Source organism: Triturus cristatus, chromosome 7 (genome assembly GCF_964204655.1).
Source record: "Triturus cristatus chromosome 7, aTriCri1.1, whole genome shotgun sequence".
Lineage (NCBI taxonomy): Eukaryota > Metazoa > Chordata > Amphibia > Caudata > Salamandridae > Triturus > Triturus cristatus.
In genome coordinates, this window is record NC_140590.1 from 831338756 (window position 1) to 831357284 (window position 18529).

The 18529-nt window shown below is 51.1% G+C and overlaps 1 protein-coding gene across 2 annotated transcripts in view; it reads right to left on the minus strand.

The window, feature by feature from the left end:
- Positions 1 to 11321: 11321 nt before the first annotated feature.
- DELE1 (DAP3 binding cell death enhancer 1) overlaps positions 11322 to 18529 on the minus strand; it is a 59654-nt gene continuing 52446 nt past the window's right edge. For both annotated transcript variants that reach the window (XM_085617764.1, XM_085617762.1), the window contains exon 12: positions 11322 to 13554. In XM_085617764.1, the coding sequence (XP_085473890.1) occupies positions 13244 to 13554 (311 nt within the window). In that variant the 3' untranslated portion in view covers positions 11322 to 13243. The remainder of the gene's footprint in view (positions 13555 to 18529) is intronic.

An 18529-nucleotide genomic window follows, 5' to 3' on the forward strand; every position in this document is an offset into this window, starting at 1 on the left:
AACTGTGGAGAGTGTGTTCCTCCCTGCTTCTGTATGTAGTACATGGCAGTCATGTTGTCCGTCCGGATCAACACGACTTTGTTGCACAGGTGTACTTTGAATGCCTTCATGGCTAGGAAGATTGCCATCAGTTCCAGAAGGTTTTTTTTTTTTTTTTTCTTTTTTAAAAACCTTTATTGTCACTTCAAACTGTACACCGCTATTTAGCCAACAACCCGGAGGCAGGCAGCATAGTATCGTGGCGGCACACCGCCAAAGCTTATCCACCTTGTACATCTGAGCGATATATCCAAAATAAGAATATACACAATTTATAGTAACATACAACCAAAAAGCGACAGTCGAAGAACAGTAGCACACTCTAGTCATCAGTACTTCTGCAGTCTCTAACGCGTCACCTACGCAGTGCCGCAGCCTCGGGAACACCAGTCGTCCCACCCAGTCATATCACAGCCCAGCCACCAGAGCAGCAGCGGCCTGGGCAGCGCAACCTCAATGCCAGTCAGCCTCCACATGCAGACCCAAAGTGCGCCCATATCAAACCACCAGTCCACTCTCCCACGGCCTCAATCCTCGCCAGCCGCATCCCTACTCGCCAGCCAGTCTACCAACGGCTGCCATATATCCACTGGTCGTGAACGCTGCGGTAACTGATCCCAATAGGCAGTGAGTTGGTCCTTGCAGTATATCGCGGACCTAACCCATCCCGCAACAGCCGGCGGAGCCTGCTTCTTCCAGTGTACTGCCAGTTGGCGCTTAGCGAGCAGTAGGAGAAGGGCCACAAGACGACGCGACGCCGGGGGTATATTCTTAACAAAGCCCAGGAGGGCCACCAAAGGGTCCGGAACAATGCGCATGCCCACAATTTCACTGACAGCTTTAAAAATGGCATCCCAGAAGCCGTCAACGGGACCGCATGTCCACACAAGATGGAAGAACGTAGCGTCCCTCACACCACATCTCCAGCACTTCGTATCGGCCTGCAGGCCCATCCTGAAAAGTTGCATAGGTGTGCGGTACGTCCTGTGTAAGTAGTTGAAGTGTACCAGCCGCAGCCGGTAATTGGGCGACAATTGCTCAAGCTGGGCGCAGCAGAATTCCCATTGTAGTTCCGTGATGCGCACGCCCGCCTCCTCCTCCCACAATGTCCTGGAGTCCATATGCGCAACCGGCGTCGCACGCTGTGTAGACCTGTATATGCGTGTTATTAATTTCCGCGAGGAAGAGTTGGACAGCACGTCCTCTAAGGCCGCCAGTGATGGCGGGGCCTCCGGGAACGTAGGATATCTCTTCCTACAGGCCGACCGTAATTGATAGTAGAGCAGCAGTTCCGATGCCGTCGGTTCAGAGGTCGCGGCCATGTCAGGCAGTGTGATGAAAGTATCGTCCGGATACAGGTCACCCGCCACCGTCAACCCACACGCACCGGCCCGGCGCGCCACCGCCGCGTCCGTCAACGGACCTAACAGGGGATTTCCCTCCAGAGGCATGCTCGGGGCGTAGAGATCGGAGACGCCCGCGCGTCTGGCAATGCCCGCCCAGGCCCAACGCACCATTTCCACGGTGTTGATATCGTCCCTGGGTCGTTTATATTTCTGGTACACCGCTGTCCGTATCGGACAGGGCGCCGCCACGTCCAATTCTATCGCAACGTGTGGCTGGTAAGGGATCGGGTGGTGCCAATAGTGTAAGTATTGTGCCTGCGCGCTGTATGCATACAGCTCAAAGTCCGGGGCTGCCAGGCCCCCTTGACGGAAGGGCAGTGTGAGGAGATTCCAAGCCACTCGAGGCTGCCTGCCCGCCCAGACCAGTTCGATCACGGCTGAGCGGAGGCGACGGAAGAACGCCTTTGTTAGCGGTAAAGGGATGTTTACAAATAGGTAGAGAAACTTGGGCACCACGACCATTTTCGCGATGGCGATGCGGCCCAGCATGGATAGCGGCAGCGCCTTCCATCTCATCACCTTGGTCTCCAGCCACTCCATGGCCACCCCGAAGTTAGACAGCCACTCTTCCTGAATTGAGCGGCTGATCTGAATGCCCAGATACTTGACCTCGTCAGTGGCCCACTCAATCGGGAATTCCGTGTGACATACAGACGTGCCGTCCGTCAGCGGCAACATCACTGACTTCGACCAGTTAATATTAATGCCGGTTAGGCCGCTATAGCGTATCACCTCTCTCATCAGCGGATCAAAGTTCTCTGCCGGGTTCATCATATATATGGTAAGATCATCAGCGTACAGCGATATCAATAGGCCACGTGACGTGAAGCCTATGCTGCGCTGGGTGTGGTGCTGCCTCAACCGAGCCGCCAGGGGCTCCGTGGCGATGGCAAAAAGCAACGGCGAAAGCGGGCAGCCCTGCCGAGTCCCCCTGGTTATGCGTATGGGCGCAGACGTTTGACCATTCACCCGCACTCTTGCCGTCGGGCCATTATACAGAACACCGATACGCCTAGCAAAGGGCAGGCTAAAGCCCATTCGGGTAAACAGTGTCCGCAAAAATTTCCACTCCAGAGAGTCAAACGCTTTGGTCGCGTCCAGCAACGCCGCCGTCGCCTGCGCCCTGGGGTCCAGGTAGTGTAGGAGCCCAAAGAGCACCCTCAAGTTCTGAGAGGTGGACCTCCCCATGACAAAGCCCGACTGATCAGACAGCGCTATCTGTGGCAGCATGAATTTTAGGCGGTCAGAGAGCAGTTTCGCATATATTTTAGCGTCAAGGTTTATCAGGGAAAGTGGGCGATAGGAATCCGGGCTAGCGGGGTCCTTTCCTGGCTTCAGCAGCGTGATGATCAGTGCTTCACGCATTGACTGGGGAAGGATCCCTGTCTCCACCGCCTCCTCAAACACTCTATGTAAGCGCGGGACCAGGATGTCAGCATATTCCTTGTAGAAGGCCGCCGTAAGCCCATCAGGGCCCGGTGCCTTGCATAGGGGTAAGCCAGCGATCACTGCCCTTATGTCATCCGGCGTAAATGGGAGATCCATGTATTGCCTGGCTCTATCATTGAACCACGCCAGCGCTATAGTGTCCAAGTACTCTCGGAGAACAGTGTCGTCCGGGTCCACCTTGGAAGTATATAGGTCTGTGTAAAAGTCTGTCATAGTAGCGAGTATATCCGGCGGCTCCCGCACCACCTCGCCGTCCTCCCTCCGTAATTCCAGGATATGATCCGCCCCACGCGGTGCCCGCAGCAGGTTCGCCAGCGTGCGGCCCGCGCGGTCACCTTCTCCATACCGTCTGGCTTGACAGTCTTTAGATAAATACGCGACCTCACGGTCAGCCTCCTCCTGATATTTAGTCAGTGTCGAACGGAACATAGCCCTCGCGCCATCAGAGGGCGCCGCGAGTAACGTGGACTCAAGCCGCGCAAGTTCCGCCTCCAAGGAGTCAAGCGTGCGCCGTATGGTTCTCAGAACTCCCGATTTTAGGGACATGCAGTACCCCCTGGTGACTACCTTGCAGGCCTCCCACAGTATACCCGGGGACTCTACGGACCCCTCATTAAGCTCAAAGTACTCCTCGAGCCTTTCGCGGAGGCCTTGCTGGAATACCTGGTCACGCAGTGCCCGGGAGGGGAACCGCCAGCTAAAGGGCGTAGCATATTTGGAGGGGGTAGCCAGTGACAACAACACCGGAGCGTGATCAGAGAGTGACCTCGGTAGGTGCTCCACCTCCAATACCGAGGTGTGCAGGTCCCTGGACAACAGCCAGTAGTCCATCCGGGACCAAGCAGCCCTATGCGCAGTTATGCACGTACCCGCACGATCCCCGGGGTGCAGCACCCTCCAGGAATCCACAAGCCCCGCTTCTTGTATAATATCACCGAGCGTCTCCGCTGCTCTAGGATGATGGTCCCTGGCCGCGCCCTGCCTATCCATCGCGTCAGAGAGCACTACGTTGTAGTCCCCCCCCCACAACACTGCCGCCGGCCCCCGGGTCTGTACCTTATGCCAGAGTTCTTCATAAAAGTCGGGGTTGTCGTCGTTGGGGCCGTATACATTCACCAGCACCACTCTCATACCATGCAGCGCCCCCACCAATACGATATACCTGCCATCCGCATCCCTAATCGTCTCATGGGTGGTCCATGGAAGCCCTCTCCTTATTAAGATCGCCACCCCTCTGGAGTAATTGGAGTATGCCGCATGCACTGGTTCTGCCCAACGATGCCGCCGGAGTAGCTGTGTCGCAGTAGCAGTTAGATGGGTTTCCTGCAGGAGGCAGATGTCTATGTCTTTCCTAAGTAGGTAGGCCTGCACTAGCCGGGCCTTGCGGCCGTCATTCATACCGCGCACATTCCAAGTCAGGCACCTCACTCTCTGCACGGCGACAGGTACTTCAAAAGATCAGAAGCCAACCGCAGGCCATTGCCGCTCAGCTCGCCACTCTCGCCCCACCTATAGACACTAGGGTCAAACACCTGCCGCACGGCTAGCAGTCTGGCACAAAAATGGGCGCGGGGCATCGTGCACCATGATGGAAAACATTGCAGTGTGTACTGTACAGTAAAAGATAAATCACAGCAATGTGCTTCTTCTCGGTTGTCGCCACAAACCCCCCAACTAACCTTAACATCCTCCCAACTCCCAAAACCAGAAACCCCACCCGACCCACCCCACCCCACAAACAGTCGCTAAGGCCATCGATAACAGCCCGTAGATGGGAATCATCCCCTGAGGCGCGCAGGTTGGCCACCTACTAACCCTGTACTTTTGACAGGGCGATCGAGCGCCAGTGGGTTGTGCCAGCTCGAGGACCCCCACCCCCAAAATCAAGAGGTCGGATCAATAGCAGCCCAGCCATCTGGAGGAACTTCCCAATGCCCACAGCAGATACCTGAGTCCGGTCGAGCCCATACAGGCAGGTCACAGAGCAACACCAGAAAACCCCATCGGACACAATCATTCTACATCACTGAGCCTGTCCGGAAGTTCTGGTCCCTCCGCAGGCGGGTGGTTCTTTTGGTCTCTGGCCAACTGCTTCGCGTACTGCATGGCTGCCTTCGCATCCACGAAGAAAGAGGGTTTCCCCGGGCCATGCACCCGGAGCTTGGCAGGGTAGATCAATGAGTATTTCGTGCCCGTTTGTTGAAAGATTTTCTTCGCCGGCATGAATTCCCTGCGGGCCATCTGTACCTGTAGCGTGAAGTCCGGGTACAGCGCGATGTTGTTTCCCTGGTATTGTACGTCCTTCATGTCGCGTGCCATACGCAGTATCGCGTCCCGATCCCTGTAATTCAGGATGCGTGCAATAATGGGTCTGGATGGTGCTCCCGGCTTAGGTCTAGGTCCCAGTGTCCTATGTGCCCTTTCAACAAGGAACATCTGCGAAAGGCCGGACCCAAACAAGTCTTTCATCATCTGCTCGACATACCGCTCCATGTTGGTGATGTCGGTCGACTCCGCCACCCCTGTGACGCGGATGTTGTTACGTCTTGAGCGAGCCTCCAAGTCCTCGTTCTTTTGCTGTATGAGTGCCAGGACTTTTTCCATGCCCTTCATTTGCGTGGCTAGCGCCGTCTGGCTCTCCTCTGTCTCCGCAACACGGGCCTCCAGCCCTTCCACTCTGCCCTCCTGCTTGTCCATTCGCGTCGTAATGCCATCCATGCGCGCCGCTAGCGCGTCCATCTTGCCATCTATACCCTGCAGGCTTGTTTTTAGGTCTAGAAACATTGACTTAATGTCCACGTCTTGAGAGCCGCCCTGGGCATCCTGCACCGCGTCGGGGTCTCGAGTGTTCGGATCCGGCGCTTTTTGCTTAGATTTGTCAAATGTCAGGCGCGGTTGGCGGGTATCAGGCTTGCCCATTGTTGTCTCGTAGCGCCAACTATGGAACGGGGCCGCCGCTGTCCCCAAATCGCAATCCAACCGGTGGCCGTCAGCAGCCGCAGACCCGCGCCGCAGAGTACGTCCTTCCACGGGGCAGCACGCTTCGTCTGACCAGTTGCGGCACAGATCACCATCCGCCGGCCGCCCCCAGCGCGGCCACTTCGCGGTGGAGCTTCCAGGTCAGGGCTTCGCAGCAGCACCTCACAGCGTCAGCAGCGCTCCAGCCCGGCAAAATGGCGTCGCAAGGCCCAAACACCACCACAGGCACAGGCTCCGGACTCCGGGGGGCGCCGGCCCACTATATCTCGTTCTCAGGGCCCCAGCAGCAGGCACTCCTCACCATCTCACAGCCGCAGGGAGACCTACGCCACCGGGTGTTCCCTCGCAGGCCTCCGCGTCGTCGCTGATCCAGGCGCGGCGGTCGATCTCCGTCCCCGGTCCCAGGGCACAGCGCGGGCCCAGTATTCAAAGGGGGAGCAGAAGCGCCCCACGATCACAGCACGGGTTGCCCTGTCGGGCGGATTAGCAGTTCGCGCCCAGCTCGCGGTCTCCCACAGGGCCTCTCTCTGGTCAACAGCCCAGGCTCTCGCGCCACAACCTCCGTAATGGCGTCCAGAGTGCCCCGATCTCCGGCTCCAGCTCCGCCAGCGGCGAATCCAGTCCAGGGCGAACCGCCTCCGAATCCCAGCGTCCCCCGAGGGGGCAAAGTCAGCGATCAGGCCTGGGAAGAGCAGCCTCACGCCCGCGAGCAGCACCGCGCCGCTCCGGGCACCAGTCCCACGCCAGTCCCCGGCTTCCAGGAGGGTCGTAGGCCCCGCCTCCGGTGCTCCGCTCGGCAGGCCGATAGTCGCTGCAGCCGCTCACGCCGCGGCAGGGATCCCCTCCGGCCGGGCCCCCACACCAGGGGGTTCAAGCGGGGGCGAGAGGACCGAGACTAGGCACAATTTCGACGGATAATCACCGGATTAATTCGCTCGATCGGCGGAGCTGCGGTTTCAGGCAGCCATTCCGCCTCGCAGCCAAGCCACGCCCCCTCCAGTTCCAGAAGGTTGATGTGCATCTTCTTTTGTTGTGTCGTCCATAGTCCCTGCACTGTGTAATTGATTACATGAGCTCCCCATCCCTGGAGAGAGGCGTCCGCCGTCAGTATTATTTGTGGAAAAGGCTCTTGGAACGGTCGGCCCTTGCAAAGGGTTTGTGGATTCCACCAATGCAGAGAGTTGTATGCCCGACCGCTCACCAACACTAGGTCTGTTAATTGCCCGTGAGCCTGATTCCATTGACGTGCCAAGCACTCCTGAAGCGGGAGCATATGTAGTCTTGCGTGCGGGACTATGAAAATGCAGGAGGCCATCATGCCTATCAACTGCATGAACACTCGCGCAGGAAGGGTGTTGAGGTTTGAACTTTGAGATCAGCAGTTGCATGCTGTTGATCCTCACCAAATTTGGTTGAGCTGTGGCTGCCAGAGTGTTTATGGTCGCGCCCAGGTACTGTCGTACGTGTGCAGGTTGGAGATGTGATTTTGGGTAATTTAGTGAGAACCCCAGACTGTGAAGAAGGTGGATGGTGAGGGACATGTGGCCGGCGCATTGCTGGGCTGACTTTGCTTGAACAAGCCAGTCGTCCAGGTAAGGGTAGACGTGAATGTGTTGTCTCCGTAGATGTGCAGCCACTGTAGCTAGGCACTTGGTGAAAACCCTGGGTGCTGTTGTCACGCCGAAGGGGAGGACTTTGAATTGATAGTGCTGTCCCTGAATAGTGAACCTGAGATATTTCCTGTGTGATGGGTGTATGGGTATGTGGAAGTACGCATCTTTGATGTCTAGTGTGGCTAGGAAGTCTCCCTGGCGGAGCAGCGGGAGAACCTGCTGTAGGGTGAGCATATGGAAATGCTCTGACAGAATGTAGTGGTTGAGGGGTCTCAGGTCTAGTATAGGTCTGAGCGACCCGTCCTTTTTTGGGATTAAGAAGTATAGAGTGTACACCCCTGTCCCCTGCTGGTTGACGGGCACGACCTCTATTGCACCCTTTTGCAGCATACTTAGCACTTCCTGCTGCAATAATGCTAAGTGCTCTACGGACATAGGACGGTGCTTTGGCGGTATGTTGGGTGGAGTGGAGGTTAATTCGAGACAGTAACCGTGCTGGATAATGTCCCTGACCCACCTGTCTGTGGTGATGGTTTTCCACGTGGACAGGAACCGCTGGAGTCTCCCCCCGACAGGTGTTATGTGGTCGGGGGGAAGGGAGAGGGCGTCACTGTTTGTTTTTGGGTGAGGACCTGGTGTTGCCGTAACCACGTCCTCTGCCCTTGGTGCTGGAGCCACGATATCCACCTCTGTTGGTTTAATCGTAGGTACTCTGTGTGCCCCCTTTAGTGTATTGCTGCTGTGACCCCTGGCCTCTAGCTGCTCCTCTATTCCCGGGGCGACGAAAGGAGCCACTACGAAATTGCTGCGTATGCAGAGCCCCCATTGACTTCGCAGTGTCAGTGTCTTTCTTTATTTTTTCTAAGGTGGTGTCAACTTCTGGGCCGAATAAGTAGTCTGGGTTGACTGGCTGATTCAGGATGTTGTTTTGAATCTCTGGTTTGAATCCTGAAATTCTTAACCAAGCGTGTCGGCGTAACATGACGCTGGTGTTAATTGCCCTTGCTGCTGTGTCGGCAGCATCCAGTGCGCACTTAATGGATGCATTGGTAAGGAGTTGTCCCTCTCTGATGAGGAGCTCCGCTGCCTCTTTGTATTCATCTGGCAGATGCTGGAGTAGCGATTCTAGCGTGTCGTAGTGTGAACGATCATAGCGGGCCAGGAGGGCCTGTGTATTGGCAATGCGCCAGATGTTTGCTGCTTGAGCTGCAATTCTTTTGCCTGAGGTCTCCAGCTCCTTGGACTCCTTGTCTGGGGGAGGAGCATCACCTGTTGTTTGCGAATGGGCTCGTTTGCAAGCGTTAGCAACCACCATGGAGTCGAGAGGTAACTGACCTCTAATGTACATAGGGTCTCCGGGCGCAGGCTTGTATTTTTTTTCAATCCTGGGGTTTAGCACCCGTGCCCTGGTTGTTTCTTTGAAAATGTCCTTTGCAGGTTTGAGAACACCTTTCAACATGGGCAAAGTTTTGACAGTTCTCTCGGAGGAGGCGAAAGTGTCCACTAAGAAGTCTTCCTCAACAGTGTCAGAATGGAGTTGTACTCCATGATTGGCGGCAGCACGTTCTATGAGGGCATTGAAGGCAGCAGTGTCCTCAGTGGGAGATGTTTTGGCGCTGTAAAGCTGCGTGGCCTGGGTATCCGGCGCGGTACCCTGGTCTGTAGGGTCATCCCATGCTTGATCTGGGTCCTGCTGTTCATAAGGATCGACATCCCCAGGGTAGGTGGTATCATCACCCATGTAGTCCTCCACTGCGTCTGTTTCGGAAGGCGGAGGAGAAAAGGACTGATAGGAGGTTTGCAAGCGTTCAACAGAACCGGTTCCGGCTGGCAATTTGTGCTTCAGAGGTATTCTGTAGGAGTCCAAGCCCTTCTCTGGCGTGATCTTCCGTTTGCGGAGCATCAGTCTGCCAATGTCGGCGTCGATGAATTGTGGCTGTGAAGGCTCAGAAGGTGAGTGTCCAGTAGATGGGGACTGTGTCTGGCGGACACGTGTTTGGATCTCGAACATCTTCGGCGCCGTGGATGGCGGCAAACCAAAAGTGATGTTGGTTGGCGCCGAGGGTGCGTTTGGAGCCTTGTTCGTGTCGGGGCCCGACGTGGATCGGAGGGCTGCCCGTTCCCTGATGCGTTGCAACGACGCCGCGACTTGTCGCACCGAGAACGCCGAAGGTTCTTTGGTGCCGGTCGGTACCGTGGAGGTAGGCGTCGACTGCTTTGGAGCCACAGGGTCATCGATCCGAAGAGAGGTATGAGCGGTCGTCGGAGTGGATGACTTGGCGTGTGCCGCCGTCTTCGAAGTGGACTCAGATGGAGCGGCCATTTTGACTTTGGTGGTCGGGGCCGACTGCTTCGGTGCCAGGGGCCGAGGCGCTTTTGTGGGACCGAGGGCCTTCCTTTTCGGGTCGGTACCGATATCCGCTGCAGCGAGTTCGGCGCCGAAATCCCTCTTAGTGCGTTCGGAGCCGACGGTCTTTGTTGGCGTCGAAGGAGTGGAGGTCTTCGAGGGCTTCGAGCCGATCACGGCCAGTTTCACTTTTGGTTTCGGTGGAACTGGTGCGACGATTGGTTTCGGTTTCGTTGAAGGGAATCCAGTCGTCTTTGGTAATAATGGCTCGTGCTGGATGTTCGAGGCCGGGCCCGAAGGCGGGGCCGAAGAACTTTGGGATTGATCTCTGGTAAGGCCCGGAGGCGATCCCTCGACCTGAGCCGTAGAATGACGCACTTTGACGGCCTCCGTATCGACGGGTAGGCCTGGCTCTTCGCTAGAGCTATCTTCTTCGGCCCCAAAGGCCTCATCGTAGTCCCCTACCTCGTCGATGGCTTCTTCCCTGTGAAAAAGCACTTCATCGGCGTCTTCCGATCGGGAATCGTGTTCGGAAGCGGGACTGGAGTTTACTTCTTCCACGCTCTCTACATCCTCGTCCTCGGTGCTGAAGATGTTGGCCGGGGCAGGCGCCGATTGCTGCGCTTCTAATCTCGCTGCCCGTCGATTCCGGAGAGTCTTCTTCGATCGGAATCGGGCACAGGCCATACATTTCGATTCGTCGTGATCCGGTGAGAGACATTTGTTGCATACCGGGTGGACGTCGATGTGTGGGTATTTGGCGTGGCATACAGGACACCGTTTGAATGGGGTCCTCGATTCCATCGTCGATGTAAGGTCGATGTTCGGATCAAACGGATCCGAAAGGCTGGAAGAGGTTTCTAAACTAATCAAGAAAGCAGTCGATACCGAACGGGAACAGTACCGACGAAAACTAAAGGCCTTTTGGCCTTAAACTAAATTTTCCTAACTTGAGCTAAGATAAGCACATCCGAACCCAATGGCGGAAAAAAACAATCTAAGGATGGAGAGGATGCCCATGCGCACTGTGGTCCAGGGGAGGAGTCACCTATCTCGTGATACTTCGAAGACTCTTCCAGGACAACAACGTGCAAACATCCGGACCCAACACTAGGCGGCGATCTATGCACAGATATGAATTCAGCAGCCCACATGCCTCGAACATAATTTACATTATAAGGTCCGTACGGAGAGGTATGCGGTAAAAGGTAGGACACTAACACACATGCAAGGGCTCGCGGCAGGCCGAGCCCTCCAAGATGGGCTATTTTTGAAAATTTGAACAACTCTGTATCTGACATTCACGCTGTTTATGAATCAGTTAAATGTTTGCATGAAGAACACCATTTTGCAGAACCTCCCAGACATCAAGAGCAAGCTCTTTAGCCTAAGTTTGCCAGGCATATTGCTTCTGAAATGCCATTACATCAGTAGAAGATACAAGCAAGACATCCATAGCACAACTATCCAAAGTTAGAAATAGATACATTTGGTTGTGGAAAATGTTTATGGCTTTAATGGACAGTCTTAAAAAAAACACAGATGTGCGCTCAAATACAAATGTTTTAGCTTTACATGATTTGGCTGAAATTTTTCATAAGCAATGACCAGTGGTGGGGACCAGTTACCAAACAAGGTAAGGGACGTTCTTAAACAATATAAAGTGTGTTCACCAATGCAAGAATACTATAATGTTAATGAACAGAAATAAAAACACTGGGGTTAGATAGGTCACACCCTCCGCAAGCCCGTATCAAACACTACTAGGCAAACCCTCACCTAGAACCCTTAAAGGAAAAGGAAAAGAGGAAGGCCAAGAAACAATTTGCGTCGAAGCTGACTGCAAAGAGATAGGTTACACCTGGAGTCAGACTCAAAGAAAATCCCAGGACAGAGCTGGCTGGAAAGTCCTGGTTGGTTGCCTATACCCCAGAAGGGGCAGAAGGCATAAGTACAGAAAAAAGATAATCAGAAAAAGAGAACTGTGCCAAACTTTTAAACTGGCGACATACGTGTCAGCAATAGGGTTACAAATAAGTGCTATCAACACCCATAAAATAGGGCATAGTTCCATGGCCAGTACTCTTTAAAGCTTATATATTGTGTTTAAAACACAACCTACATATTAGTTGTTTTTCTGGCTGCAGTAAGAGTTTGTATGCAGCGTAGTGTCCAAAGCAGCAGATTCTCCTGAGCTACTTCAACTGCACAAGAACCCCCTTAAATTACGTTTGGACTGGATTGCTTAAAACTTGCTTACACTAGCACCTTTTCCTCAGGAACCTCCCAATGAAAGCCCAGCAACTTTAGCAGATTACAACATAAGCAGATTTTGTTCTTATTGTTTTACCAATCCTCGGTAATGCAATATTCTAGTAGTGAAAAGTAAGAATAAATTATATACGGATCCGAACATAATAAACATATTTTCATTATTTTCTCAAACTATCCATGGAAATTCAGATGACGGACTATCAAGTACGAAACACACTAAATGCATACTTGTAAAATATAATGTTTTGACAAGATTTTCATATGGAATTCCTGAATAAATGGAAAACTGTGCAGTGTTCATATGCTCTAGTGACAGAAGTATTTAAAGCTTATACATAATACTGATCCAATCCCATACCGCCTGCTAGGAGAGTATATGTCCTCTTGCACCTCATACCCTCTTACCCACCCCCAGTCTGCGGAATTCATGCATACAACTTTCCACACAAAGCAAAAAACACAAAATAAAACACATGAATACAAAAACTTGTCTTTTGGAAAGAGCTGTCATTGTGCGTATAGGATCTCAAAAGTTATACTTTTCCCCCTTCTATAGCAAGGCACTAAAAATTAAAATTTCTGTCAGCGCCTTGATCATCAATGCAAGTATTTCTGAAAGTAGCGTACACTTTAGCGCTTCCAGCGCACAGCAAAATCTGCAATACATTTATTTCTGCGCCTGTCGATGATACAAGTCTAACTTCAATACCCCCTACCTCTATGGGACCCACAGGCAAAGTCTGCAGTGTTAACCACTGTCTGGGGAAGGCAGAAGCGTAACTTATTTACTCTCAATACAACATTCCCCCAAACAGAAAGCTGCAAGAGGTTCTTAAATTAATATGGTTATGCGTGTATGCAGATGTACATCAGCGCTTTCCAAGCTTTACATAGTACCTTACACTGAGAACGACCGACATACTAAACAAATATGCAGATAGCGAGCATTTGGCACAGGAACTTGGCAAACCACCTGCTTTCACGGTTACATGTAACAGTTTGTAAAGGTCTATGGATGGTGCAGAGTGCCAGGCGTCGCGCGCCCACAGCTGATTTGGTGGCAGTCCACTATAGCTAGGAGAAGTGCATGAGACAAGGTATCCTTTTCAAATGCATACAAAATGTGGTTTTGGTGTTCAGCCCACACCAATCGCTCTCATTGAGGAGAGTGGCAGCACCCCCAAAGGCACCGGACTCCCAATACCATCAGTAAAGCCAAGGGGTTGGTCAGCCAGGATGTTGAGGCTGCCAGTGCTCCTTGAGTGTGGCAGGTGAATGGCACTGCTGCCAGCATGGAAGGCTGGGCTCAGGTGGAAGGTAGGACTCCGGTGGAGAGTTGAACCGGGCACTCCAAAGCGGGGAGACTCTGCTGGAACTCCATCCATGGAGGACAGGCGTGGGCAAGAGTTGATGGTCTTCATGTGATGTGGACGAAAGTGCAGCAGGTCTGTAAAGAAACCAGAAAGTACTGGTCAACTACCATAGACCAAAGAATAACAGCTAGGTTTCCTCCTCACGTCTGTGCGGAGACGCAGCTTTGCAATCAGCAGAAGTCTTGAATCCAGCACAACTAAAATCAGATTAACTGGTTCCTGCAACAAATGTCATCATTCTAGCGTCCTTGTATTCGCTACTCCCCTCAATAATCCCGCAAACAGTATTGCATTGCTTTAGGCATTCTGGGACTTATGTACACAGCTATTTTATGGTCACAAAGGATAGGATTTGCAAAATTGGAGCCTGTGCCACAGCAAAATAGCTTTGGTGTACATACAAAACCCAAAACGCGATTAGGTACAAATGTTATCGAATCGGAATATAGGTTTCTGAGTACATACTGAACCACAAATTGTAAGGGGCTCTTTAGGGCATCTCTTCCAATTTGCGATTCGTCAGGGTATCCGATTTTGTAGTCACAAACCATTAATAGGTTTTTTTTTATTTTTATTGAAGTTATCAAACTTTTCAGAGTACATCCCAATAACAAAAGTCATTTAGCTGTATAACACATGTTCGGGTTGTCAAGAAACATTACAACAAAACACAATTTATTCACATTGTTAAAGCTTCGCACACATCAGCTGTTCGGCATTTATCACAATCATGTTATTTTAGAAAGTCGTCCATCACCACCTCCCCCGGCTCCTTCCAGATCACCATCACCTCTTCACCTCAAACTACCTGCTTGTATCTTACAAGTCAACACATTTCAGACATGCGTTTCCAGCGGGATTTCAGTTAAACATCAGATCTCATTTACAAGGGCTCAGTGTCATCCACTGACTCCGCATACGGACCTGTCTTGTCATCCATCTCCTGCTGCTCTCAGGGACAAGTATCTAACAAGTGGTCCCCAGACATCTTTTAGTCTCGTTTTGGATGGCATAAGTGTCCAGTAGTTTTCACATTGCTCTTGGCAGTAAACATCGGCTTGTATCCGGTTCTCAGAATGAGGAAAATGGCGGCGGGACCCCAAATGCAGGACTACCTGTCCTTTGGCAAAAACCGGTAGAAGGGCTGTTAAACACCGGACCCCTTTTGGGACATCTTTTAGGTACCCCAACAGGGCTGTCAGCGGAGTCCTTTGTACTTAAAAATCAATGTATCTAACACTAAAGCCCACAAAGCAGCCACATGGGGGCATTTCCAGGACAGATGCAAAAAAATCCGCATCCAGTACACCACAACATCTCCCACAGCAGGTACCATCGACCAGGCCCATTTTACAAATTGACACAGGGGTGCAGGCCCTCCCATGAATGTATTTAATGCACATCAGTCCCAATTAGCAATTAGGTGAGAGTGTGCCTGTCTGGCTGGAACAGTACAGCCATTTGTTTCTGTAAATTCAGAGTTTAGGTCAAGCTGGCAGAGGGCTCTCGCTTTTGGTTTACAAACGGGGGCTTTCTCCTGCATGGTTGGGTACAACCGAGTAATTAGCTGCTTTACAACATCTTAACAACATCTCAAGTGCATGGAACATTTGGGGAACATTAGGAAATGTATTATACACTATTCTGCAGGTAGCACTGAGTCTATGGATCATGACGACGTCTAACAGCGAACTTCCAGAAGGTAAGGGGTGGACAGTGGGGTCCTCTCCCATGGCTTGTATTGTCATGAAGGTGACATTTGGAAAGATCGGTCCTTGTGTGGTCCACCGTAGGCGCCTCATTTGGAGGAAGACTGCGATGCACAGTCAGCGGCAGTGCTGGGTTCTTTGTATGTCTGGGATCATGCTCACGAATAGGCGGTCTAGCTTTACCTGCTGCCAGAGGCAATGTCAAAGCCACACATTGCGTCTCACGGGATCGACTTCAGTTGTAGGGCTCCCCTTAGCTTTGCATACAACAGTGCTGAGTGCGCAGGGTGCCTTATTATCTGTCTTAATAGTGACACGTGGCAGAGAGGACATGGGGGGTGCCAACAGTAAGCAAACTCGGCCTGAGCTAAGTAGCAATAAAACTCCGAATACAGTGCGCATAGCCCTTCCTGTTTAAAAGGTAGAGTAAGCAACCTCCCAGCGAACTCTAGGTTGCGTACCCACCCATGCTAAGCTAATGAGACTGGACCAGATGCGACTGAAGAAGTGTCTAGAAAGTGGGGGATGGATATTTACAAAGAGGTATACGAACTTGGGGTAAATTACCATCTCGACAATTGCAATTCTACCTGCCATAGATATCGGCAGTCTCGACCAAACAGGCATCTTCTCCTCCAACCACATCAGTGTCCTCCCATAATGCCTATGTCACATCATCTAGGTCGCTGTTTATCCATATACCGAAATATTTGTTAATAGTCTCAGATCAACTGAACAGAAACTCAAGGGCAATATTGCCAGTAGACTGTGTAAGTGGAAACATGACATGCTTAGCCCAGTTTATGGTTATTCCAGTAAAACAGACACATTTAGTGAATTCCTGATGTTATTAGTGAAACGTTTGTCGTGGGGTCTCAGACATACAGCAGGTCACCTGCACACCTGGATATCACTAGTCTTTTAGTTATGTAGTCTAGCCTCTAAATGGTATTGGAAACAGGCTGCATAGCAATCACAAACAAGAAGGTGACAAGAGACAGCCTTGTCTGGTGGCCCTGGTGATGGTAAACATACAGATTGCTACTTCACTGATATGAAGGCGTGCTATGGGCTCCTCGTAAAGCAGGCTAATCCATTTCAGAAATTGGTGACCAAGACCAATCCGTTCCAGGAGCATGAAAATATATTTCCACTAAGCGAATCAAATACTTTAGTGGCGGCAAGGAAAATATCAACTGCCCTCAACTGGGGATCTAGAGTGCAGCGTTGAACACTGGAACTAATCCTGACTAGTCGGGCCGGATAACGTCCGCAGCAGTGGAGCTAACCTGTTGGCTATTAATTTAGCTAGAATCTTATTATCCGCATTTATCTTAGAGTGGTCTATAGGAATCACATCTTTACTGGGGTTTATTGGTTTTAATATAGTGACAATTATGGCCTTGCAAAGGGAGAGCGACAATCTACTCGTGTGTAGGGCTTCTTCATATACTGCCATCAAACGTGGCTCATACTCTTTATAGAGCAAAGGCGTTAGGCCTTCTGATCCGGGTGCCTTATCTCCCGGAATGTTGTGGGTCACCTGTTCTATGTCTTCTGTCAGAAAATGGTAGGCTAAGTATTGTCTAAGTGCATCATCTAACCATAGAAAATGGATGGATTCAAAATAGTCATGAATATGTTTCGATGTGGGCTTGGCAGTGGTTTTATCAAGGTCACTGTAAAAGAGTAAAAATGTTTGAACTGGGTAATCTGTGTTAGAGTAGGTCTCATCCTGCTCATCATGAGCTGAGTAACATAAGCACTAGCCCAGGATTTGCAAAGCAGCAGAGGGAATGTTTTCCCAGCCCATCTCCTTCCCCATATTTTATGGTCTTCTCTGCTTGCTTAGGTAATGGGTTTCTCTAATGGCCACCTCATCGTACTCAGTTTGCATTTGATATCCACTAGTACTTTTGTATCACCAGATGTATCACCAGATGTAAAGTACTCTAATTCCAATGTCCAGCTGTGTCTCTCTAGTGCGGCTAATTGTGTCCGCAGCACCCATAGGACCCCTAGATGTTCAGCCACGCAGGCATCCCTGATTACTACTTTAAATGTCTTCTAAAGCATACATGCTGAGGTCACCAACCATTGATAGGTTGCAACACCTCAAAGGAGGTGGTAACCCAATCACAAACGGGAACAGGTCCCCAAGGAGCTACGTTCCCCTTGTGAATATTGACAAAACATTTTTTTAGGAGTAGGCCATAGTCATTGGAACCACTGCTTACTCCTAAAATTTTTCTTTATTTTAAAGTAATCACAGGCATGGTGGTCGGCTGACCCCAGCAGACCACCATCCTTGTAATGGCAGTGAATAACAGCAGGTCGCAATTCGAGACCTACCTCATTAATATCCATGAGATAGAGCGAATTGTGACCTACTTAGAGTGGATATTTTACAGACTGACCTATTATTACACAGGCCTGTTCACAAAATACCAATGCATTTGGTAAAAGTCAGTGTAGAAACTGTGACCACTGCCACCGAATCCATTCTTTGTATATAAGGCATATTATTCCCAAAGTATTGTGGTGCTGCCTGATTTGAACACCTACCCAATGACAACCTTTGAGGAAAATAACTGGGTAAATAAAACTCTTGCGGTGTAAAGTTCAGACCCTTAAAATGGGTGTGGAGGCGCAGCACTGATTGTGAGCCGCCATGGCACTGTGGGTTGTACTGTTTTAAAAGATTTGTATTAGAGTGTTTGCAAGGTGGGCTTCGACGCCGAACGAAATGGCCGCCTAAGGGTCGTCCTCCGCCGCACCGGGACGATATTCAGTTTACTGGCGCATCCCCTGTGCCGGTTTTTTATGATTATGGGTTCGTGTGTTGGTCGGAGCATGCGAGGAGTCTGGTGAGCTCTTCTCCAACGCGTATTGCTTAACGCGCATCGCACTCACCTGTGTTTACTTGCTGCAGCTTTCCTCTGCTCTGGAGCGTCCGCCATTTCAGTAAAGCGCGCGTCTCCTCAGAAGTACTTCACGTCATTGTGAAATCTCTCGGCTCACACGCTGGAACATCTGTTAACCCCCTCATGGCGCCCTGAAGGATTCTTAAAGTGACATACACATATTTTCCTCTTCCTGGAGTGTATGTCTTTGCGGTTTTATTCTGCTTATAGACTTGGGACATTTTTCCTCACGTGCTGCCTGTCATGAAGCATGCTTATGTTATTCCCTCAAGTTGTGAACACTCTTCATCCCAGGGAATTTCTACTCTCTATTTTTTCATCACGCCCTTCATTTTTTAGCCTGAATTTTTTCACAATGAGGCCATATTTATTTTCTCAAATGTGCATTTCTTTTCTAGTTGCAGATATTGCTTGAT